Source organism: Melospiza georgiana, chromosome 20 (genome assembly GCF_028018845.1).
Source record: "Melospiza georgiana isolate bMelGeo1 chromosome 20, bMelGeo1.pri, whole genome shotgun sequence".
In the NCBI taxonomy this organism is placed as follows: Eukaryota; Metazoa; Chordata; class Aves; order Passeriformes; family Passerellidae; genus Melospiza; species Melospiza georgiana.
This window is the reverse complement of record NC_080449.1, coordinates 1,771,454-1,796,681: the sequence shown is the minus strand read 5'-3', so window position 1 is coordinate 1,796,681 and position 25,228 is coordinate 1,771,454. Positions and strand designations below refer to the sequence as shown.

The following is a 25,228-nucleotide window of genomic DNA, read 5'->3' as shown; positions in this document are numbered from 1 at the left end:
GGCGCTGTCAGACCCGTTGACCCGCTCGGCTGAGCCGAGCCGAGCATGCGCAGTGCGGCGGGTCGGGTGCCGTGTCGGTTTGCCCCGGCCCGTTGGCCCCGGGCGCGCCTGCGGGCACCGGCGGGGCTGGGCCGGGCTGTGCCGTGGGGGCTTCGTGCTGCGGGGAGCCCGGCAGAGCGTCCACAGGACGGACACGGGCATGGGGACGGTCCGGAGGGGCCAAGGGAGGAGTTGGTTCAGCCCAGAGAAGGCGATACTGAGATCAGACCTCGCTGGGGCTGCAGCTCCTCCCGCGGGGCAGCTCCCATCTCTGCTCTGGGACAGAGCCAGGAGCCAGGGCACGGCTGGGGCTGGGCCAGGGCAGCTCAGGCTGGAGCTCAGGGCAAGGCTCTGCCCCCAGAGGGTGCTGGCACTGCCCAGGCTGCCCAGGGAATGGGCACGGCCCCGAGGCTGCCAGAGCTGCAGGAGCCTTTGGGCAGCGCTGCCAGGGGTGCCCAGGGTGGGGCTGCTGGGGGGGCTGGGCTGGGACAGGGGCTGGGCTGGGGGATCCTGGTGGGTCCCTTCCAGCTCAGGGGATATTCTGTGATTCGATGAAAATCCCTAAACTGCATCAGAATCACCCAGAAATTTACGCAGTCGCAGTAAAGGCATGAAAAGCTGCTCCTGCTCTCGTCATTTCTGAAGCGAGAGGGCACAAAGTTAACGCCCCTAGGTGGATTTTTGTGGGGTCTTTCCATGACAAAGCGCAGGATGAGTGGACAGAGCCCGGTCACGGTGATGATCCAGGCATTGCTCGGAAATCAGGTGCTGGGACGTCCCGGGGGTTTGCATTTGTCATCTGTCACCGCAGCGCGCCTGGCCCCGGCTCCCAGGGGACAGGAGACAGCAGCTCCGGAGGTGGGACATTGGCGGGGTGCAAGGCTTTCTCCTCGGGCCGTGTGCTGGAGCCGGGCTGTCGCAACAGCAGCACGGGGAGCAGCCCCATGGTCCCGTCCCGCGGCGGGCGTTCCGAGCAAGCCTTTGGTGCGGGTTTCCTGTCCCTTTGGGAACAGCACGTCCTGCTGCCAGGTCACGGTCATTTCAGGAAATGCAGACAGGATTTTTCTTCGATAGATGACATCACCAAGTTTTCCATGCCGGTGTTCGCAGACCGGCTGTGCTGGGAAAAGGGCTGTTGCAGTGCAATGGGTGAAGCGGGAGCTGTGCCCGTGCCGTTCCCGGTGCCGACACACGCAGGGATGCACCGTCCCCGGCTCCCTGACCGGGAGCATCCCGCCCTGACGGTGCCTGAGCAGCACCTGGCCTCTCGCCAAGGGCTCGGTGTCCCCGAGCCCCCCGTGGCCCTGCCGAGCCCTTCACTTCGACACGCTCCTCTCCCGCCCCGTCTTCGCAGCCAGGCTCCCGGGAGAGTCACCGTGGCCGCTGTGTCACTGCTCTGACGGCGAGGATTTCCCCGGCCCCGGGTGAATTCCCCGCAGTGAGAACCCGCCCATCTCCGGCCCGCCGGCGCAGCGGGCGGTAAAACCCCGGAGCCCCCGCGCTGGAGCCGGGCTAGGGGGGCAGGCAGGCTGGGGATCCCGGGTGACAAATCTCGCTGCTGTGACCTTTTACCGAACAAGTTCCTCTGCGAAAAGCACCTCGCCGTGACCTCAGCGCGGACTGCGCCGCGCGTTTCCCCCTCACGGCATTTTTCCTGCCATCGCCGTCCGGCCGTCTCCGTCCTGCCGCCGCCCATCCTTCCCGACCGCTGGCCTCCACCTGTCCCCCGAGCCGCGCCACGGGACGCGAGGTGGCCATGACACTCTGTGCGCAGGTAGGCGAGGGCCCACTGGTACCCAAAATGGCCAAAAGTGACTTTAAAACAATTCTGCCAGGTGCACGCTCCGGGCCATTTCCAAGGGACCAGGGGCTGCTCACCTGTGGAGTGCAGCGGGAGATGGCTGTCTCCGATGGGACCGTGGGTGGGTCAGGTTGAGCACCACTGTCCGTCTTTTCCCCCTCCAGCAAATGCAGTGGATGCGTGAGGGGGGGTCCCAGGGGATGGATGGGAAGCCCCTGGGATGGGCGAGGGCACCCAGGACGTCCTAGGAGGCGGATGAGGTGGGCTCAGGGGAGGGATGAGGGAACCCAGCGGGTAGATGAGTAGTCCTGGGGGAGTGTGAGGGTGTCCCAGGGATCTGGGCTCTTTCCCAGGAGAGTCGCCTGAAGCAGGGATGTGGCAGGGGACAGTGGAAAGTCAGCGAGGAGTCGTGCTGGGGAAGTGACAGAGGACGGGGTAAGGGAGTGACTGAGGAGCTGAGGGGGTGACAGTGGCAGGGGGCATAACTGGGTGTGACAGTGGGGTGGTGACAGAGATTGATGTGAGGGTATTGGGGGGGCAGACGTGGGTGGCGGTGGGGTTGTTGTCGGAGTCGGGGTGTCGGGGATGCAGGGATGGGTGATGGTGTGTTGGGGGCATTGAGGGTGCAGAGGTGGGTGTTGTTGGGTGGCGGTGTTGGGGGTGTCAGGGGCCGGCCCGCTCCCGTGGGCGGGGCCGCTCCCGTGGGCGGGGCCGCTCCCGTGGGCGGGGCCGCTCCCGTGGCAGTGGGTGGGGCCCGGGCTCGCCACACGTGTCCGGGGGCGGGGCCTGATGGGGCTTCCGGTGCGGGCGCGCAGCGAGGGCCGGTGAGTGCGGGGCCCTCCGGGAGCGGCGGGCTCGGGCCTCGCTCCGCTTGGAGCCCTCCTGGCCGCGGGGAGTCCGGGCCACACGGGGGCAGCCCTGGGCTCTTCTCCGCTTCGCGGTGTCTCTGCTCGAGGGGGCTCCTCCCGGAGACGGGCTCGGGGCGTTCAGCCTGGAGAAGAGAAGGCTTCGGGGCGACCTCAGTTCAGAGCCCTTTCCAGTGCCTGAAGGGGCTCCAGGAGAGCTGGAGAGGACTGGGGACAAGGACATGGAATGACAGGACAAGGGGGAGCAGCTTCCCACTGCCAGAGGGCAGGGCTGGATGGGATATTGGGAATTGGGAATTGTTCTCTGTGAGGGTGGGCAGGCCCTGGCACAGGGTGCCCAGAGCAGCTGTGGCTGCCCCTGGATCCCCGGCAGTGCCCAAGGCCAGGCTGGGCAGGGCTGGGAGCAGCCTGGGACAGGGGGAGGTGAGCTTTAAAGTCCCTTCCCATCCAAACCAGGGGACTCCACGGGTGTGCTCCTTAGGTGTTTTAGGTGCCTGTAGCATGTAGTCACAGGGAATGAAGGTATGAGATGCATAAGCAGCTAAAACAAAAGCATTTTATTCTTTGCCTTTTTTCCAATTTGCTCGTGCCTCTTGTGTCCTCATTTTCCATCCCTCTGGGGAACCCTTTGTGCCTGATTGGGTGCCACCACTAAACCTGGGCTCCCCTGTGTGCCCAGCTTCCTCCCAGGAACATGCTGGCCTAGCTGCCTCTGGGCAGAGTTTTGGTCCCTCCTGACAGCTGACAAGCTGTGGCTGTGCTGGCCAACAGGGTTTTGGTGAACTGAGTTTATTCTATTTATTTCTTACCACCTTTAAGACAGTTTTTTACCTTATTTAAAGCAAAAAGTCTTGATATCTCTAAACAGGCTGCATTTCAGTCAGCTCAGACAGGGAGATTTGTTAGGTCTGTCCTTCATGTCTCTGTGTTCTGGATTTAGTTTTTAAATTCAAGTTTTCTCCCATATTTTGGTGGTGAAGGCAGGGGTTTAGGGTGGTTTACATCCGTATGTTTACTTGTGTTGGAGGACAGTCTAATAATCTGTGATAACACAGTTTATATGACAAATCACCCCCCTGCAATTATAATCAGTTGGAGAAAATGCTTTTATTTTCAGTCTCTGGAGATACAGCCAGAACTTTTCGTTCACATGGCAGCAGCAAACTCTTCTCCACCTGGTTCTCTGGATCTAAACCAGCCTGGGTTTGCAAAGGAGATCCTGGGAACTAAACTGGAGGTCAAATACCTGTGCTCCGATTGCAAGAACATCCTGAGGCGGCCGTTCCAGGCGCAGTGCGGCCATCGCTACTGCTCCTACTGCCTGAAGAGAATCATCAGGTAACTGCTGGGCCTCCAGTGCCAAGGCACAATAGTTGAAAAGGCGTTTTCAAGAACAAAAGCAGAGAGAAGTGTTGTTTTCACAGCCTTCTCACCAAGGGAGCTGTGTTCAATCATTGAGATTCAGCATAGTCTCTTCTCTAAGGGAATGTGTAATCTCTGACTTGCCTCTGTTGATGCTTCAAAGTTCTCTTTTCCAGAATCCCCTGCACTGTTTTTGCCATTGAGGAGGCAGTCCAGGTCTATCACCTCTTTCCTTCATCACAGTCATAAAGTCATCATTTCACTGTTGTGTAAAAATGGGAGAGGTTTAAGCACAAGCTGGCTTCCAGAGAAGTCTCTTTGTGTTCTATCTTACTCCTGCCTTTGTCTGAAGAAAGCCTAATAGAATGTTTAATTGGCTGAAGAAAGAAATTAGAAAGAGGCATCAACAATACACACAAGCAAAGACTCAATGTGTTGCTTTAAAAATAAGAAAACACTGTCCTTTCATAAAGTTACCAGAAGTCAATTTATTGTTAAATCTTTTTTTCAATTTTTTTTGTCGTTGTGTTTGATTATTATTTTTCTGTCTGATAGTGCTGGACCTCAGAAGTGTGCCAGCTGTATCCAGGAAGGAATATACGAGGAAGGAATTTCTATTTTGGAAACAAGCTCGGTAAGGAAATATACATTGAAGAAAACCTAACAGAACACTGTGTCAGTAATACCAGTTACAGTTTTTGCTTAAAACATGAGCTCTGAGAACTCCTTATTCGTAGGAACCCTTTTCTTCACCTGTGAGAAGGTGATTACTGTGTTGGACTCCTCGGTGCTGAAATCCAGGTCACATGTGTGTAGTGGTGCCCTACTTAAAGCTGTCACAGAGATTTGGTTGCTGTTAACACACCTCTGAGGGTTGATGGGGCAACTGGTCTGGGAGGAGTTTTCAGAAAGAATTCAAAGTCCTGGTCCAAACGGCAGTGCCTCAGTGATATTTGTGTTCTGCTTGTTTTGCCATTCCAGGCTTTCCCAGACAATGCAGCGCGGCGGGAGGTGGAGAGTCTGCCTGCTGTCTGCATCAACAGCGGCTGCACCTGGAAGGGAACCATCAAAGAGTACGAGGTACCGGCCAAAGCAAGGCTTGGCACATCTGCATCCTTCTTCCCTCTGTTCTTGGGGAAGGCTCAGGGTGTTGTCTGTGCTCGCTGACAGTGGGGGAAAGTTGTCAAATCCCTGGACTTTACTGTCAGCTGGAGAGGTTCCCTGAATGAGGATTTGTGTGCCCTGCTGAGGGCACAGGCTGGACTGAGATCAGTTCAGATTTGCTTGTGATCACAGGGATTTGCTTGTGAGCGTGTTACTTCCATGATGGGAACCACCTGCTCTCGTTGCAGCTCTTTTCTGCTATACAAGACTGTCAAGAAATTGCTGTGCCGTTAAATGGTTGTGAATTTCTCTGCATTATGTGAACCTAAAACTCTTCAGACTCCATCAACTCACAGCAAATGACCTGATCCCATTTCAACTGTCTCCAAAGCTACCAGGACAGTGGGACTGGATGTTGGGTACTGTCACCCATCACCCCAAACTGTTCTGGGACACAAGGCTGCTGGACAGGATGGTTTTTTATCTCATTTCTCCTCGAGGAGCCCACTAGCTTTTTAATCCAGATTTTAGTTGTGGCTGGGGGTGCTTGGTCTGTAGTGTGTGACTGTATGTGAAGCTTTTGGCTCCTGAAGGACAATTTTGTCATCCCGCTTGGAATGGCAGAACTGCCACGCTGGAGGCCTGAGATAAGAGGAATTCATTTTATTTCTCTCTAACACTCACTTCAGATTGATATCATAGCCTGGTGTTTCACACTCACTCCAGATTAAGATCATAGCCTGGTGGTTCACACTCACTCCTTATTAAGATCATAGCCTGGTGGTTTACAGAGCTTTGACAGTGACTGAGATGTGTTTCAGAAGCAGATTTAACCTTGGTCTGTCCAGGCTAACACTGGGATTCTCCTGACATTGCAAAGTGGAAGGAAGAAGCAGCAGCTGTGCATCAGGCCTGAGCATTGTGCCCAGACTGTGCCTCTGCCTGTTGGCAGAGAGATGCTTCTGCAGCTCTGCTTCCTTGTCCTGCTGTCTGAGCCTTCTGCTGTGCGCTCAAAGTTTAGTCCAAGAGATGAGGATGTCGGTGCTAAATGGTTCTGCTGCTGTGAACCCCCATTTGTACATCTGTGAGAGGCTCATGGTGTGGATGTGGGACTGAAGAAGTGTCAGATGAAAAGCTTAACACTACCACAGCACAGAGTTTGGGGATTGCCTGTCCAGGAACAGGGTACCCTGGTACTGAGGTTTCAGCTTCAGGCTGTGCTGGTGGTGTCTGCAGATTGTTTGCTCCATGCTTTAATTTCTGCTGGTGCCCAGAGGTCTGATATCTTCTGCAATGATTATAGTGAGCTCATCTTCATTAGACTAAACCATGTTATCTGTCAGCAACTTCCAGTGTTGATTGTGCTGTGGCTGATGAGCTGTGCTGAACTTTTTCTTCTGGTTTTAAGAAAAGTCTTAACGTGTTCTTGCAGAGCTCAGCAAAAATCTTCTGCTGCCTAAAGTTCTGCCTGTGTATTCTGACAAGTGTTAGAGTGCTTGAGTCTGGCCAGAGCTCCCTCTGGGAGTTCAGAGGGGCAGCGAGCTGTCCTGGGATCAGGGCTGCAGAAGCATGTGATGCCTCAGAACCTTGCACACTGCTGATGAAAAGCTCCCATATGGATGAGCCTGTGCCTTGTTTTCACTCTCCACTTAATCTTCCCAAACCCCAGTTTGGCGTTTGCTGGGACAAAGGATGATTGATGGATGTGTGGCCCTGGCATGCGTGGGCTGTGGGGCTGGGGCGTCTGTGATACCTTCCCTGCCAGGGGTTTTATGAGTCTGGGGGAGTCCTGTGTGGTAGAAGGAGTGTGAGGGTTTGGAGCAGTGCTGGCTGTTTCCTCTCAGGGGCTGACTCACCTCTCCTGCCTGCCCTGGTGGCATTCAGCCTAAGGAAGGAGGTTATTTTGTGCCCTCTCAGGAAAAGCTGGCTCTTTCCTAGGAACTGGTGGGAGGAGGCAAGGTCTGGCTTGTGATATCTTCTCTCACATGCCTGCCAAAGAGCTGTGGCATTTAATCAGGACTGGCTGTCCCCATGCTGCCAAAGCCATGTGTGTCGCTGAAGAGGGCTGGGAAAGGAGGCGCTGGGTGGCTGTGTTATCCCAGAGCCTTGTGATACCTTGGGCTAAGGTTAAACCCAGCCTGCAGGGCCACAGTGCAGAGCTGCCTGCTGCAGAGGAGCTGCATCCGTAGCTGTGCTGTGGTAGCGTCCTGCAGCAGCTCAGCACTCCCACTCTGGAAAGTACCTCAGAGCTATTTCTGACAGGACATGGAAAGTCCCTCAGAGTGAATTCACTGTTTGCTAATTTTAAAATCGTGTGTTGTGCTGAGAGAGGCTGCTCTCCCCTTGCAAACTTCTGATTTGCTAATCTTATCAGGGCACACGCAGGGGAAACATGTTCTGCAGCTGGAAAGCTTAAACCTCAAGAAAAGGAGTAAAATGGATTTCAGTTTTGCTTTCTGTTCAGACTAAAATTTGGCTCTCAAAGGAAAACGCAAAAGTGAATGAGTGCTGTTTGCTTGGACATGACTTGCACTCTGCTTCAAGCTGTGTGGAGCATATGAAATATTTAAGTCTGGATTTATGGCTGCATTTTTCAGAGTCTGTAAATATTTTGTGGCATTTGGATAAAGTAGTTTGGGGCAGGGGGCTGACGGGTTTTTCCTTTTATTAGTGACCTTTTTTACTGATGAGTCTGTCTGCATGTACATTTTGAAAATCAGGCTGTGGGCATGAGCCTTTAGATTCAAGAGCAAAGTCTGAGAAGGGCTGCAGAAACTAAATCCAGCCCATTAAAGCAAAAGGAAAAATCTCAAAAACAGTCCCAGTGATATCCAGGAGAGGGAGTTTGTTGTTCCTCAGCTCTGGTGTGTTCCTCCCACCCCACAGTACCTCTGGCTGTCCATGTCCCTCTCCTGTTTATCAGCATACTGTTGTCAGTTTCCATACACCTTTTATGATTGCCTTTCATCCCACCAGTTCCCTTCCTGTGTCCTCCCCCCAGGACTGGGCTGAGGAGGGGGCTGAGGAGGGGGGCACACGGGGTCAGCTTTGGCTTGGTTCCCCTGGGTTACCCCAGACAGGGAATTTAATGCAGCCCTCTTCTGCTGGAAGCAGAATTAACTGACACATAAGGAAATTGTCCAAGTTTAGGAAGTTTTTAAGTTTTAAAACTTAATTTTAAGTTTTAAGCTTAAACATGACGTTGGTGTTTAAACTAAGTTTTGTGGGGCTCAGATCAGCTCAGCTCCTGAGGCCAGGCAACAGTCAGGTGTGGGAACAAGCTGGAAACAACGTGCTTTCCTCGAGTTTGTTGCTGTCATTTTGATTTTAGAAAGTTCTTTGTAAGTGGAGCCTGGAAGGCTGCAGAAGGTGCAAAACTCCGATCCCAGGTGATGTTACTCAAAAGCCTGTGGTGTCAGAAAGGATGTCTGCAGCCCCTTCTGGGCTATGGGGCTTCCTGGCTCCAGAAGAACAGGATAACCAGGCATTCCTTTCTGCCCACTGTTCATCCTCAGGAGATGCTGTGGAGCCCCTGCCATGCCTTACCCAGGGAAAGCTCTCTCTTCAGAAGGCTCCTGGGGCCCTGAGCGTGTCGTGCCCCTCCTTCCCAGCTGTAACCCGGCAGTGCCCCAACGGGTTTTGGTGGTGATAATCAGCTGAGGCTGAAACTTCATCTTCAGGGTTTTGCACATTGCTTAGAGGAGAGCTGTTGGTCTTTGAAGCTCGTTCACCTGTCTCCTGCTCCACAAAGTTGTTCCTCTGGGTGTTGTATCATTGTTGTCTGTGTGGGGTACAACACTTGAGGTGCTGTGGCAGGAGCACTTGGTGCTCTGTAGCAGGGTGACCAGCCTTCTCTTTAAAACCCAGTGCAGCATTTATTGGCTGCTTCTGAAGGTTTTGGCTCCAAATTCTGTGCTGATGGTGAAGTGCAGTTTGCAGCTAGCTCCAGCAGGACCAGACAATTTTCTGGTGAGAGAATCCCTGACTTGCACATGGATGTGACCAAAAGGACCTTCTGCTTTTGGAAAAGGGATCAGACACACCTATAATTTCCAGAGCCAGAGCTGAGGCCCACAAGCACACCCCAGCCACAGTCCCCACAGTAGCTGGTGTAGCTGGCTGCCCAGTTACCAGCGATTTCCTGTCCAAACCATGGTGGGAGGCAGAGCCATGGCGAGTGCCAGAGAGCAGGCGTGGGAGGGAATTGGAAAGCCCCAGCTGCAGAGGGTCTGCTCTTCACTTCTGAAACCAGCTCAGCCTTCTTGTTGTGACCCAAAACTTAATGGTTTTGACATCTGCTCCTTGGAGAATGAAAAGCTGTAAGTCACGAGGTTTGAAGTGGAGGGGAGTGCTAAGTGTGGTTCATATGGCTCTATGCTGTGAGGAAACCCCTCACCATGAATGCAGGTGGGGGAATTGTGGAGGGGTTTGGAAAAAGCATCCTGGAGTGTACCACCACTTCATGCTTGTTCATAGTTGAAAGCAACCAGGAGTGGCAGAACCTTTTTTTAAAAATTACAGAAAACCTGCTACTGCTTCAAATGCATTTTGTACTTTCCTCTGCACTAAGAAATCACTCTTGCCTTCACACTTGTCTTCAGTACCTGAAACACTGCCTTCGTGTCCCTCTGCCAGCAATCCCCAAATCAAACCTCTGTCTGATCAGCCCTAACAGTTGATGAACAAAACTTCAACACTGAAAACAAGAGTTCCTGCCCTTGGTCTGAACAGAGGCTTGAGCCAGGCCCACAGGAAACCCCACAAGGCTTCTTCTGCCTTTTGTCCTCACTCAGGTGGGCACCAGGGCACTGAGAGCAGTGAGGGTGTGCTGGGTTCCCAAGCCCTCACTGCCTGCCCAGCTGGAGCCAACAGTACCTAGTGATGCAAACTTCATCTTTGGTTTTGACAGTTTCTTTGAAACGATGCCAAGTGAACTTGCTTGGATCTGTCAACAGCATGTCCCAGTAAGGGAGGAGTTTGTGTCTGGCACCAGCCTGTGTGATGGTCTCAGAAAGCTCCCATTCCCATTTGGCATTGGGAATTATAGACTGGGTTCCTGCTTTCCAGCCTTGTGTTGCTGGGCTCCGTGCAGAGGCACAAGGGCTGGGTGTGTGGTCACCCTGTGCCTGGTAGCCTGGCTCAACTGTGTGGGGAAAGGTTCAAGCAATCCTGGCATAGAACCAGCTTAGGACTTCTCTGGCAGGAGGAGCTGCAGCACAGAAGGGCATGGGGACTTCAGAGGAGCAGGGCATCCCAAAGCACCTGCCCTGTGTGGCACATTTCCATCTTGCAGGCTCTGGAGCCCCTGGGATTCCTAGCATGGTTACAAGACCTCAAATAAAAAACTGGACCTGTATGGATGTGGCAGGTTATGAGCAGAGCAGCCTGGCAGCAGGGGCATGTCCTGTCCACCAGAGTATGGAGATAATGATTTCCAGCAGAAGCCTCTTCCAGAGTTGAAATTGAATTTAGGGATGCCCTGAGGTGAAATGGTGATCAGATTAAAGTGCAGTTTTCCCTTTTGGCTGAGAGAGAAGTAGGGGAGCAACTCACCCTGGCATTGTATAGAAGCAGAGAATTTCCCAAGCTGGAAGTGATGGACAAGGACCATGCAGTCCATTTCCTGGCCCTGCACAAGACACCAGCAGACACCCCAACAACCCCACCCTGGGCATCTCTGGCAGTGCTGTCCAAACATTCCTGGAGCTCTGGCAGCCTCGGGGCCGTGCCCATTCCCTGGGGAGCCTGGGCAGTGCCAGCACCCTCTGGGGACAGAACCTTTTCCTAATATCCATTCTAACCTCATCCTGACACAACTCCAGCCATTCCCTTGAGTCCTGTCACTGGCACACAGAGCAGAGGTCAGAGCTGCCCCTCATGAGGAAGCTTCAGAGCACAGTGAGATCTGCTCTCAGCCTCCTTAGGAATGATCACTGTGTGCTCCAGGGATCAGCTGCCCTTACCAAAACCCAGTTTTCCCTCTGTATGCCTTCCCTCCCCTGCACAGCTGCAATGCAAGAGTGCTGCCCTTGCTGGCCAGGATGAAGCAGCCTCATCCTGCTGCCAGAGTGTCCAGAGAGAAACTTTGTCTGCAAATACTGCAAATTTAAATCATATACAGCTTTTCTGCTTTCCTGATATTGAGGTGGGAGATTCCCAGTACCCACGGGCAGCTCCATTTGCTAGTAGGCCTGCAGGCAGAGAGGAGAGCTCAGCACCTTTGAGCAGCTTGGAGAAGAGAAGGCTCTGGGGAAAGCTCCCTGCAGCCTGTAAGTGCTTAAAGGGGGCTTGAAAAAGATGTAGAGAGACTTTTTACGCGGACAGATAGTGACAGGAAAAGGGGGAGCAGTTTTAAGCTAAAAGAGGAGAGATTTAGATTAGATGTTAAGAGGAAATTCTTCCCTGTGAGGGTGGTGAGGCCCACTCACAGGTTGCCTGGAGCAGCTGTGGCTGCCCCATTCCTTGGAAGTGTCCAAGGCCAGGTTGGTTGGGGCTTGGAATGACCTGGGATAGTGGAAGGTGTCCCTGCCCACAGTAGTGGGGTGGAATGAAATGAGTTTTAAGGTCCCTTCCAACCCAAACCATTCAATTATTCTGTGATTCTGATTTGCCTCACACACGGTCCCTGACTGTGATCCTCTCCATTGCCCTGGTCCTCCCACGGGCAGCGGTCTCTGATTTTCTAACCTTTCTGGTGAGCTCCCAGAGAATGACATGTCTGATGGTGGTGGGTGATGGGCGGGCTGCTGTGGGGTTGTGTCACTGTTTATTATTAGGGAAGGAAATTGATCAATCAGCGGCTTTGGTTGTAATTCAGTGGGAAGAACCGGGTGTTGCTGAAGGCTGTTAACTCTGCCCCATTTGATTTTCCTGCTCCTGCTGTTGGATGCTGCAGGCTGGTGTGTGCCTTGCTGGGTGAGCCATTGTCTTCCAGCTCCACTTGAATTCTTCCATGGCTGTCCCCTCTCTCTGATCCCTGTCCAGCTTGATTTCCATTCTGGTTTCCCTCTGGGAGAGTGCCTGCTCTTGCCTAGTCCCATGCACAGCTCCAGGCTCCACTTGGAGCTTTCTAGAGCTCCCAAAAACTTTCCAAGCAAGTGCCTGGATGTGAGTGTGGGTGGTGCTTATCCCTGTAGCAGAAGCTACAGCTATGGGTTTGGGAAAGATATAAACAGGAGGATTGCCCCATTGCAGGGGGAGTGGAGTGTGGCAGATCAGGCTCAAGTGCCAGCCCCTGCTCTTGGCTCCAGGGTCGGTTGGATTTCTTCCAGGAGTGATACCATCTATCTCTGTTCTGACACCCACGTGGGACAGGAGGAACAGGGGTTTCCAGAAGAACCTGAAACTGTTTATACAGAAATGTTTGGATCTGCGCTGGCTGAAGCCTCTGGTGTCTTTAACTATTTACATACACAGCACTTGCTCTTTGAGCTCCTTCCCATGCTGCAGGCAGGGCTGCCCATTTTTGGCTGTTGCATCATGGTGCAGAGGGGAATCGGGATGGAGGATAAATGCTGGGAGGTGGGGAGTGTGGTAGTTTCACACCCACATGTTGGCATGGGAAACCATAAGTTTAAAATATTCCCTTTTAAAATAGTTGCCTCTGCAGTAAAATTTCCTTCTTTTAGCCAGACCATCTGTTCTGCCAGTGCTTTGTGGTTCATGGGGTAGATGTTACTGGGTGTTTCTAGAACATGAGAGCAGTAGGTGGGTAGGAAAAAGGGCTCACTCCCTCTGAGTGAGTGGGATAAAGGCAGGCACTTGGCCTCCTCCTCCTCCTCTGCAGGCAGCAGTGCCCTCCAGACCCCGCTGGCTGGCCAGTCATCTCTCCAGGGACACACAGTGAAACTCTCAGCTTAAGTTACTCACTTAAAGCATAAAAAGGAGAGAGTGACCAAGAAGCCAGGGTGGAGTTACTGATGGTTTCACTTTTCACTTCCTGGTGTGTGACACGGTGAGGTTTGTGTGTGTTCCCCTAGAAGGTAACAGAGATTCATTGTGACCAAGTTTTCCAACTTCTGGGTTCAGATAGCTGCATTAGAAATGCTCCTGGTTGGATTTTTTTTCTGTCCCTACCATGGCAGGAGACTTCAGTGCTCTTATATTTTAATTTGAGTTTTGATCTGCATATTCATGGTGTTTCCAGTGCCTTGTTTCAACTGGTGGGTGTAGAACAAGAAGGTTTAAGCAGCGTGGAAATGGTACAGAAGCAGTGGCATGTTCCAGCATTCCATTTAGCCAGCTCTGTTGCCAAAGACTCTACTGAGGACAGAGGATCACGTTGCCCTGATCGTTTGTTCAACCTCTCTGGCCATCATCCAACCCTGAGTCTGGCTGCAGAGGCAATTGCTTGTGTGCAGGGACTGGTAAATGAAACAGTTTAAAAACAGTGTGCAGCTGTTTTCTTTCTGCTTGAAAAATGGTATTCTAGTTCAAATGTGAAGATACAATCAGACAGCTCAGCCCAGCATGTGATGAGCTGTCACGGGGCCTATGCCTCAGCTGACTGATAACCATTACAGTGGAAAAACGACCCAAATTATCCTGCTGAGGCAGTGGCTCACTCCACTCAACCTGCATCAACGTGTCTTCTCCTGGCAGAGCCATTAATGGAGTTTCCCGTTGATTATCTTGGCCATCAAAGCAATAATTTGAATTTTTTAAAAATCATTGTAGCATCTTTTAAATAGAGGTTGGGTGCTACATAGGCACTCAGAATTGGGGGAGCCTGGAGGTCACACAATGAGTCAGCAGCTCAGAGGGATCAGCGTGACTAAGGTCTGAGTGTAGGTTGGTAAACCCAGTGTTCATCTGTAATAAGGCATAAATCCAGCCCCTTGGGATTGTGCCTATCACAGAACCTCCATGAACCTTTTATCTGAGGACAAATATCTCCTGTATGTTCCTTCACAGGCTCATGATGAAGTCTGCCCTGAATTCCCGCTGACTTGTGAAGGCTGTGGGAAGAAGATTCCCAGGGAGAAGGTATCCATCCATCTGACTCTGTGCCGTGGGGGTATTTGGTGTCCTGATGGGCTGAGTTTGGCATTCTGGCAGCAGGGAGGAACAGAGTCCATTAGGAAATGAAGTGGGGAAAACAATTGAGTGGCAGGTGTTAATGTGGATGTGAGTTTTCCATAGGATAGGTGTGAGGTAATGTGGCTCAGGGGCGCTCACAGGTCAGTGTTGGTGCTGCCACTGCCACCTCCCTTGGGACCATGTATGGGGACAGAGCCCCTGTGGGAAAATTCACTTATGGGTTTATCTTCTGTGTAGAGCAACTGCATCAACTACTGCTGCAATTTTGGAAACAGAGCCCATGTCCAGCTATATTAATTGATATCTAAGTAATAATTTAATGGAATCCATGACTATAGAATTTCCAGGCTGCTGGCTCCTGGAACAAGGCTCAAGAGTCTGAAAAATTCAAGTTTTGGGGAACATTTTCAAAAAGCACATTCATCTGAAACCATCTTGCCTTCTACAGGCAAATATTTTTAGTAGCAGTGTTGGAAAAAGCCCTTTAGCAGGGCAGGGGAACAGAGGCAGCAAAAAGAGGAGCAAAAGAGTTCTTCCAAATGGGCAGCATAAGGAGGGGCTAGGGGTGGGGGTACAGCCCAGCTTATCTGCAGGCTGGGGTTTGGGGTACAGCCCAGCTTCTCTGCAGGTGGGAGATGAAGCCCTGCAGGAAGCCACCTCATGGGGTCCCCATGGGTGATCTACTCTGTGTTTAAATATTAACTCCCGTGTTTATTTCTCCAAACTCTTGTTGATTATTTGCTGCCATGTTAACTCCCGAGTAACCTGACTCATTACACAAGCCACATGGATCTAGAAGTCTTTAAAAAAGTGGTTTAAAATCAGTTTTAATTGACATCTGTTGTAGCAGATGTAGGAGTTAAGTGGGGAGGGAATATGGTGGTGTTCAGAACAGAGCTCTGGTATCTGATGGTGAGAGGTGCACTAAACCCAAGCTGAAGCTGTGACAGTGCTCGTTGGATTAATCATGTGCTGTGTGGGAACCTGAACGAGTCATCTCAGTGCTGAGGGGTTAGTGGCACCTCTCAGCAGAAATGTAATGCTGGGATGGAGGTAAAAATACCAACCTGTGGCACGTCCTTACCAGAGTTGTGTGAAGTGCCCAGAATGAATATGCCCTTGTTTCATGGGCTTATTGCCTGTGCCTCCCATTCTTCAGCCCTCAGGGAAGCTCATTATTCTGCATCCACAGCTTGATCCTGTACCCATTGCTTTTTCACCCTTGCATGTGCAGGTGAGCAGTGAGACCTCCCAGCCATCAAGAGAAGGAGAAATTTGGCTTCCTTCAGGTGTCAGGGCTGTATTTGCATTCCGGCGAAAGTCACACCTGATGGTGGGCAGAACCCAGGTTTAGTGGGCACTGTGACCGTGAATAGCCATAGCTTGGGCATTCTTCAGCTTGGCTGTAGTTTCCCAAATGTCAGTGGGGTGACAAGGGAGCACTAGGGACACATGAGATCTAACACTGCTCTCCTTCCTCCCTGTCTAGTTTCGGGACCATGTGAAGACGTGTGGCAGATCCAAAGTACCGTGCCGGTTCGAGGCTGTGGGCTGTGCTGAGGTGGTAAGGGCTCCTCTCTTGGGTTTCCCTGGGGCTTTTCAGTCCTAGCATCAGAGTTCCTGCAAACTGCTGTTGCCCAAACTGTCACGTGTGTTACATCTGTTTTCCTTCAGGTATTTGATTAACCCCCTTGCACATGGAGCTTCACATCATCTGCTGTGCAGAATCTGCGCATCCCAGGGATTAAATTCCTGTGGGATGAAATCTCCTTCTACTTTAAGAGCACTCTAAGTGCTTTGGGACTGGGGTGGTTATGCTACTTTCAGGGGGAATGGCTTCACACTGCCAGAGGTCAGGTTTAGATGAGATTTTTAGAAAGAAATTGTTCCTTGTGAGGGTGGGAAGGCCCTGGCACAGGGTGCCCAGAGGAGCTGTGGCTGTCCTGGGATCCCTTGGACAGGATGGGCTTTAAGGTCTCTTCACATCCAAGCAAGTGTGTAATAACTTGTGATTACAGTGATTCTGTAAGCAAAGTACTGGGGCCAGGCCGTTTCTCTATGTCACTTAGTTTTTGCGGGTCCTACTGGTTCAAATAAATCCCTCCTCCAGGAGGTTATGTGAGGCTTTGTCCTTTGTTGCTGTTAGATACATCTGACAGAGCTTTTCTGGGAGGGGTTGGAGGAAGGCAGAGCAGACTAGTACAGCTGGGGGAAGCGTTTAGCAACCCTCCTTGTATGTGATTTGAAACATTTCTAAAACTAAACAAAAACCCAAACCACCCCCACCAAAACACATTTTTCCATTATTTCTTTGTTTTTTCCCCCCTATAAATTGTAAATTTAAAGCTGATGTTGTGACCTATGTTGTAGTGTATTTTTATACTTTGTAATACTTTGAAGTAGTTTTGGTTTTGTATCCTCGTATTTTTCCCAAATGGTTTATCCCAAACTGTACCCCCTCCCTTTACCTGTGTAATCCCTCTCCCTGGATGAGATCACCCCCTAACCCCCACCCTGGCTCTCTGTCCATCACTCAGCATTCCATCCCCTCCATCTAGAAGCTTCAGCCCAGGATGTCGAGCGATCAGCCAGAGGCCAGGGGTCAGCCCCCCAAGCCTTGCCCCATACGCTGTCCTAAACGTCCATCCCCCAGTACCAATCCCTCAGGGTCACTTATTGGTCAGTAAATGTTCTCTACTTTGGGTTTCCACCTCTCTTTTAATGTAACCTTGGCACCTCTCCCGGGGCTCTCAGCAGGAGCCCCCTGAGGTGCAGGAGCTCCTTCGAGACTCCTAGAATAAAACCTTGGATTAACCCCAGCTAAGAGCCAGCCCTTTATCTCCTACCGATGTGTCTCCTGCTGCAAAGGCACCAGCCCAGGTGCCCTCAGCACCCTCAGGGCACAGACAGTGTCCCCTTCAGGGCACAGACAGTGTCTCCCCTCAGCACCCTTGGGGTACAGACAGTGTCCCCCTCAGGGCACAGACAGTGTCTCCCCTCGGGGCACAGACAGTGTCTCCCCTCAGGGCACAGACAGTGTCTCCCCTCAGCACCCTCAGGGCACAGACAGTGTCTCCCCTCAGCACCCTTGGGGTACAGACAGTGTCCCCCTCAGCACCCTCAGGGCACAGACAGTGTCTCCCCTCAGCACCCTCAGGGCACAGACAGTGTCTCCCCTCAGCACCCTTGGGGTACAGACAGTGTCCCCCTCAGCACCCTCAGGGCACAGACAGTGTCTCCCCTTCAGGGCACAGACAGTGTCTCCCCTCAGGGCACAGACAGTGTCCCCTTCAGGGCACAGACAGTGTCTCCCCTCAGCACCCTCAGGGCACAGACAGTGTCTCCCCTCAGGGCACAGACAGTGTCCCCTTCAGGGCACAGACAGTGTCTCCCCTCAGGGCACAGACAGTGTCTCCCCTCAGCACCCTCAGGGCACAGACAGTGTCTCCCCTCAGGGCACAGACAGTGTCCCCCTCAGGGCACAGACAGTGTCCCCCTCAGGGCACAGACAGTGTCTCCCCTCAGCACCCTCAGGGCACAGACAGTGTCTCCCCTCAGGGCACAGACAGTGTCCCCTTCAGGGCACAGACAGTGTCCCCCTCAGGGCACAGACAGTGTCTCCCCTCAGCACCCTCAGGGCACAGACAGTGTCCCCCTCAGGGCACAGACAGTGTCTCCCCTCAGCACCCTCAGGGCACAGACAGTGTCTCCCTGCTGTCGGCAGTGCCGGGCCTGCCCCCGGTGTCTGGGACTCAGGGCTGGCCGGGGATCCTGAGAGGCTCCCAGAGGGACAGAGACAAACTGGATAGGAGGAATTTATTCTGTGGATGGTGACAGTGTGGATTGCACATGCTGAATGGGGGATGTATTTCTCTTCATGTAGGTGGAAAATGAAAAGCTCCCAGAACACGAAAGGAAGTGTTTGGCAGAGCATCTGTACATGCTTCTGAGCTCTGTGCTCAGCCTCAAGACTGGTGCTGGGGACCTGAAGCCCCTTCCTGTCCCTTCCTCATCACAAAACAGTTCCCCACTTCTGGGAGCAAACTCACTGTGCTCGGAGTCGGAGCTCTCCCGGTCCATAGAGCTCTTGGGAAGGTGTGAGGCCCTTGAGAGGAAAACAGCTACCTTTGAGAACATTGTCTGTGTGCTTAACCGGGAGGTGGAGAGAGTGTCCCTGACAGCTGAGGCCTACAGTCGCCAGCACCGGCTGGACCAGGAGAAAATCGAAACGCTGAGCAACAAGGTGTGTAACTGCTCACCTGGGTTCCCACACTCCCAGCAGAGGTTGTTTCCTGTTTCCTTTCTGTGTCATGAGCTAGCAAAGCTTCACCACTTGGTCCTGAAACTCCACAAATCTGAAGGCAGAAGTAAAATACCCTGTGTGCCTATGCCCAACCCTCAGCAGCTCCCTGGAAAAGCTGGGAATTTACCTGACCTGTCTAAAGCATCAGGCCTCTGTTAATTATCAAACTGAGTGAGATACTGAGGGGTTCTTCCTCAGCACAGTTTTCCGACAAGAGCCAGAGCACCCAGAATTTCACTGCATCTCCTTGTGCTGCATCTCACTGAATCTGTGGGGCTGCTCACCTTCCAGACTTTTCCAAATGAGTGCTGCCTTTGCCAAAGGAGTGCCATCAGTGCTGCTGCCTGCAGTGACAGGCTGGAGGTGTGAAGGAGCTGCCTCCACCAGTCTGCTCCAGCACAGTCCCTTGTGGAGGGCTCCTGGTGTTCCTGGCACCTGGAGCTGTGCAGTTTGCAGCGCACCTGTGCTCTCTGGGCAGCTGATCTGCCGTGACCCTGTGTGAGCTGGCAGGGACAAACCCTCCAGAGGGTGTAGGTTCTTTTCTTTCTCAATTTAGTTTTGTCACAATGCTGAGTTATTGGGGATTTTTTCCCCATCCACACTTCTTGTACTGCTCAGCCAATGGAGCAGCTCCTTGGAAGGAGTTTTACATTGGCTACGGGAAAGTTCCCAGCTCAAGCACTAAGCTGTTTTGATGGATCTTCTCCAGAGAAGGAAGCTTCAGTGAATTGGCTTATGTTGCTCAGTTTCTCCCTCCCTGCTCCCTGTCCATTTTGGAGGTCTCTCCCAGGCCCCAGGGCCTGCGTGTTTCTCACCTGCACCACGTGTCCCACTGAGCAGGTCCGGCAGCTGGAGAGGAGCATTGGGCTTAAAGACCTGGCCATGGCTGAGATGGAGGAGAAGATCCGCAACATGGAGGCTTCCACCTACGATGGGGTTTTCATCTGGAAGATAACGGAGTTTGCGCGGAAGCGTCAGGAGGCCATAACGGGCCGCTCGCCTGCCATCTTCTCTCCAGGTGCGCAAAGTCCCCAAAATCTCTTGCATCTCAGCTGCGTGTGGGTCTCGTGGCAGGACCTTTGCTTGGGAAATGCTGCCAGGCTGAGAAAAGAAATATTCCATATGGAAGGGAGTGTTTTATCTTGGAGAGTGAAGCATGCAGAGCGGTGCTGTTCCAAGAGGGAAGAAAGGGCTGAGAGGAGAGAGATGCAGGCTGTGGATGGGATGAGAAAGGGAATTGGCTGTAATTGCTTGGTTTGCATTAAATGTAAAGGCAAGGAAATACCAGCTGATATCTGTGTTAAAGAAAAGGAAGTGGAGATACTGCTTACAGTGTTGTGAGGACAGAGTGCCACGGGGTTTGGCAAAGGGCAAAATCTTGAGCTAAAAACAGCAAGTTGTTCAAGGAAGGTTCATTGAGGGCCTGACCCAGGACAAGCCAGGGTGAAGGCTATCAGTCTTGGGGGGGAAGGGGCAGGGCCTTACTGGCTTCTTGCTCTGCTCCTCACCTGGGCCAGAGAGAGCAGGATGCCCAGCTGCATGGTCCCTCTCCCTGGCTGCTCCCACCACTCTGGAGCCATCTTTCCTTCTGTTCCTCGATGGGTTTTACATTCAAAGGGTGATGAGAGTGCTGAGAAGGCCCAGCGGGGATATTCTCCTTGGACTAACAAAGGGGTCATCTGTCCTGAGAGCTTTTGGGTAAAGCAGGTGGGGAGGAAGGAGTGGAGGAAATGAGCTGGGCATTTCCAAGAGGGATGCAGTGACAAAGATCCGATCTCTTGCTCCTCACCCTGTGGGAGAGCACAGTGTCTCTGCTATTCATAGTCTGCCTGTTGAGAAAAGCACCAAGTCCTGCAGTAAAATATTGGCTGTGACCCCTGATCTCTGCCTGTGCCCACTGAGCCTCGCCCAGCCAGTCCCAGATGTGCTCTGTGCCACTGTGGGAGGGTGACTTGTGGCAGGTCCCCTTCCAAGCTGTGACCCCACACAGGTCTAGTGTCACAATACAGGCATTCCCAGGACTGCTGGGGAAGGAAAGTGCCTGAAATCCCATCCTGGCCATGCCCAAGCCATGCTGTGGGAATCCAAATGAGAATTAAAGTTCACTTGCTTGAGCCCCTGCCCGGATCAGAGGCATCAGCTCACAGTGGAGGTGCTGAGAGTGCTGTGCTTCCAGCCAGGTGCTTTATGGGGGGATTTGTTCCTGCTCACCAGTGTTGCTGCCATGAACCACAGCTCCTTCAGCCCTGGGGTGCAGGAGGATTGGCCCAAATCTGGGGCAGATCTCCCCTGGCAGTGAGGGAATAGCCAGGGGACTGGTGACTGCTCTGTGCACAGCATCTGCTCAGGCCAGGGGCTGCACTTCCTGGCCTTGGCCTTTCCAGACCACCTCTGGTGCAGCCCAGACCTGGCTTCTCCCAGATTCCAAACTTCAGAGCGCTCAGATTTCAGAGAGATCTGCTGTTGCTAGGCTGTGCTGCATTGGACCCTCACTGTGCCTGTTCCACTCTTCTCTAACAGCTTTCTACACCAGCAAGTACGGCTACAAGATGTGTCTGCGCGTGTACCTGAATGGGGACGGCACCGGCCGTGGCACCCACCTGTCCCTGTTTTTTGTGGTGATGAAGGGACCTAACGATGCGCTGCTGCGGTGGCCCTTTAACCAGAAGGTGGGTCTGGAGCAGAGCCCACTGTGCCCGTCCATGGCCTCTCTGGTTCAGCACCCACTCGAGTTTCTCAGCACTGCCACTCCGGGCCGCTTGGCAAGGCAGTGTTGACTGCCCTGGGGGTTGCCCAGGTGTGCTGAGAGCAAGGGCTGTGCTGTGGGGCAAGGGGGTGACATGGGCTGTTGGGAATCGCACAGAGCCTCTGCAAGGGTTGGGGGCAAGGGAAGGTTGTGGTGGCCTCAGAGCTTGGGGACAGTGGGTGCTCATTCCCTGTCAGGAGCTCAGATCCCAGCTCTTGGGCACTGCAGGTTTGTGGAACACATGGAGGCGGAGTGAGCGGGCACAAGCAGATGCAGAGAGGACAACAGCCCTGGCTCAGGGAAATACCTGAGTGCAGTGTCAGTTCTGAGAGCAGAGTGTAGGTTTTCAGTCAGTCTGACAGAGTTGTGCTGCCACAGGGAAGTTTGCAGCGATAGGCCAGATGTGGGGATGGGGAGGGTTTCTGCAGGATGTTCCTGAGGTGATGTTCTCTGCTGGTCCCACTCAGAGAAATTTCTCTGATTTGCAGGTGCACAGGGTGGCTGTGGCTGCTGGTTACCTGCATGCAGGTCACTGGACTGGCCTTCCATGTGTCTTTTATTCAGCCACTCCCCTGTGCTTTCCCCTTTCCCCACAGGTCACCCTGATGCTTCTGGACCAGAATAACCGGGAGCACATCATCGATGCCTTCCGCCCCGACGTGACGTCCTCGTCCTTCCAGCGCCCCGTCACGGAGATGAACATCGCCAGCGGCTGCCCCCTCTTCTGCCCCGTGTCCGTCATGGAAGCCAAGAACTCCTACGTGCGTGATGATGCCATCTTTATTAAAGCCATCGTTGATCTCACGGGCCTCTAACCCTGCTGACCTTGGAGCAGTGAGCATGGAGCCAGCACTGCCCAGGGCATCTCCTGCTTGTGCTGCACTTCAGGCGGGTCTGAGAGCAAGAGGGGGCACAGAGAGGGGAAAAGCCCTTCCTGAAAAGGGACCTTTGCTCTGAGTGGAAATGAGGTGTCTGATAGGAGCTCTCCTGAGGAGAGGGTTGAGTGGACACTGGCAGGCTGTGGAATATGGAAGATTCCCTGCAGGGACTTGGATGTCTGAACTGCTGCTGTCTGGACTCCAGTGGAAACCAGTGCAGCTCTTGCTCTACCAGTTTAGCCGACATCCACAGCTCTCTAGTAAAACAGCGGTTTGCCCTGCCTGAGCTCCACCTCCTGTGGATTTTGGCTCCGCTGTCTAGGATTTCCCTCTGAGATCTCCATGTTTCTGGAAGTTGTGGGGTGCCATGGCTCTGCACTGCTGATTGCTCCACACCCTGGGAGACCAGGAGGGTGTGTGACAGCTGCAGTACCAGCTGGGCAAGAGAGACACAGACTGGTTTGATGCCGTTGGTGTGTTTGGAGGGTGCTGAGCCCAGCTGCAGGGCAGGGGAGCCCTTAGTCCAGCCCTTTCTGGGTGTGTGATGGGTGGTGTGTGCTGGAGTGTGGAATGGGGCAGGAGGTGCTGTTGCCCAGGAGGGACCATGGGGCAGCACCAGGGATGCCTGTGGTGAAGAAATGAATCTGCTGTGGAGATTGTCCCTCCTGTGCCAGGAGAGGAGGGTGGCACAGAGCTCGGTGTGCACCCTGAAAGCTCCAAGCCCTGCCCCTCTCTGCCCCGTGTGCTGAGCAGCACTGGGTGGGATGGGTGCTGTGCTGGGAGCTGTCTTTGCTCATAGGCAAAGACACACAGAACTGGCTGCATTTCCATGGTGGGACAGCTCCACCAGCCTTCCTCGGGCTCCTGCTGCTGTTGAGCTCCCCATCCATCTGCAGCTGCACTGCCGTGTCTGTCTGGGCACTGCGGCCTTGGCCATGGGATGTGTACTGTGTGCCCATGCAGGGGGCACTGCTGGCCAGCCCCTGCACTCTCACAGCGCCTGCAGTCACCAGCAGCAGGTCTCCCTCACTGTTCCTCCCCATCCCTGAGCTCAGGAGTCATGGGGCACCTGGTTCCCGGTGGCAGCACCTTGGAGCTCTTCCTCCACTTGGCCCCACGTTGAACCTGCAGCTACCTGGGTAGGATCTGGGGGCTGGAGAAGTGAAGCATGCTGTCCCCTTTCTGTCCCTGGGTTCCTTCCCTCTGGACAGCACAGGTTCAGCAACCATGAGAAGGTCTCAGTGTTAGTGGGGAAGAACTGGCTGCCACATCCCTGCATAGTGCCCTCTACAGCTTTGTTGTGGCCGTGAGTAGCTCTGGATGGGCCCTGATCCAGGGTGAACTCAAGCTTCTCACACCCCTGTCAGTGGCTGAATGTGCCACAGGAGATGTGTGGGTGATAGGAACCAGCTGTGAGCACCCTGCATTGATCAGGGGCCCTGGCTGGTGCTTGTGCTGCTCCTCAGGCAGTGAGGCTGGAACGTGGTCACCCTCCTCAGTGGCTGCCAGGGATTGGCCCTCCACTGCCAGCAGCTCCTGCCAGGCGCCCAGCCCGTGTCTGATGGCTGCAGAGCCTGCCAGGCTTGTGGTCTGCTCACGCCCTGGCTCTGGCACAGCCACCCTGAGGGGTCCAGAACACCATCAGGCTCTGCCCTGGCAGGGAGCCCTGCAAGGTCTGGCTGTCCCCCCCACGTGCTGGCACTGCCCTGACCTACCCGTGGGGCTGTTTGGAATGTCCCTGCTGCTGCCCAGGAGCTCAGGGGCCTCCAACCTTCCTGACCTTGGAGCAGTGAGCATGGAACCAGGAGCTCAGGGGTGCCCATTGCCCTGCTGGCTGAGCTGCACCCAGGGCTGCTGTGCCGGCCAGGTGCTCTCCAGACAGGTGCTGGGGTAACCTGGGACCCCCTTTGGAATCAGTGCATGGAACCTCTCCCATGTGTGTGTGCAGGGTCTGGGGACAGAGCCAGCCCCTGCTGCTGGGGGAGGGGGACAGAAGCTGGTGACAGCACAGCCTGAGCAGGGAGAGGGGTCACAGGAGCCCTCCCTTTGTGAAGTTCCCTCCAGCCTGTCCCGAGGGACAGATCGAGCCCTGTGTTGCTGCTCTCACGCTGTGCCTTATGAGGAAATCCAGGCTAGCAGAGCCCTGCTCCCATCTACAGCAGCTCCCCAGGGATGCTTGGAAAAGCCTGGGAAGGGACAGGAGAGTCAGCTCTGCTCACAGAATTGCTGGGAGTTGAGTGTTCTGTGTTGATCAGAATGTCTGCTTGGGGGTGCTGCCTCAGCGGGGCTGGGGGCTCTGCAGTGCCAGGAGGGGCTGTGGAGACACTGGCTCACTTGGGGCTGGGGGCTCTGGGCTGCTTTCAGGGTGGGAACTGGTGCTCCTGCCCCAGCACGTGTGGAAGGTCTGTGGGAGAGTCGGTGCTGCAGCAAAGCTCAGGCTGAGCTCTTCAGGCCACAGGAACATGGCCTGGCAGCCCCTCCTGCTGGGAGCCCTTTCCTCCCCACCCTCCTGGTACTCCTGATGCTGCCGGGCCTTTTTTGGCTCTCAGCAGCTCTGCAGCTGGCAGCAGGAGTTGTGCCCATGTGCTGCAGACAGGGGCCCGGCCCCTTCCTGGGCACAGCTCTGCCAGCCTGGGGGCACATGCACAAACACTGGACACAAGCCACCGCTGGATTTTTGTGGGGTTTTTTTTCTTTTGACTACACCATCTCAACACTGTGAACTAGGTTTTGTTTTCCTTGAGGGTGTAGTATGGTCAGAACCACTAATAAAAGCTGTTTGAACAGCATTGCTGTGTGTGAGCCAGGGGATCCTGGGCACAGCATGGGGGAGGATTGTGTCAGGGTAGGGGGGTTTCTCTGCTGGGGGATTATTTCTGTGCTGGGAACTCTCCCCAGCTCCTGCATCCCTGCAGGAGGATTCCCAAACAAGGAGGGAACAGGGGGATCTGCAATGGGAAGGGAAGGAGCTGGAGTCTGGCTGCTGGAGCTCCACTGGGCCAAAGGCCACTGGGAGCCAGTGCAGCAGGGCTGGGCCAGTAGTTCCAGTGCTTCTGCTGCTGAGGCAAATCCAGCAGCCCTGTTCCTGGG

General features: G+C 53.8%; 1 protein-coding gene across 2 annotated transcripts; it reads left to right on the top strand.

The window, feature by feature from the left end:
• Positions 1-1,674: 1,674 nt before the first annotated feature.
• Positions 1,675-24,895, top strand: TRAF2 (TNF receptor associated factor 2). Of its 2 annotated transcripts, none has more exons than XM_058038359.1 (10): positions 1,675-1,813; positions 3,824-4,044; positions 4,624-4,702; positions 5,050-5,148; positions 14,086-14,157; positions 15,701-15,775; positions 18,095-18,454; positions 19,355-19,532; positions 21,035-21,183; positions 21,857-24,895. In XM_058038359.1, exons 1-10 carry the CDS (start codon positions 1,796-1,798, stop codon positions 22,073-22,075), a joined length of 1,470 nt encoding a protein of 489 aa, XP_057894342.1. In that variant the 5' UTR covers positions 1,675-1,795; the 3' UTR covers positions 22,076-24,895. The 2 variants fall into 2 exon arrangements, with proteins under 2 accessions (XP_057894342.1, XP_057894343.1); XM_058038360.1 differs by lacking the exon at positions 1,675-1,813 and adding an exon at positions 2,623-2,664.
• Positions 24,896-25,228: the final 333 nt, after the last annotated feature.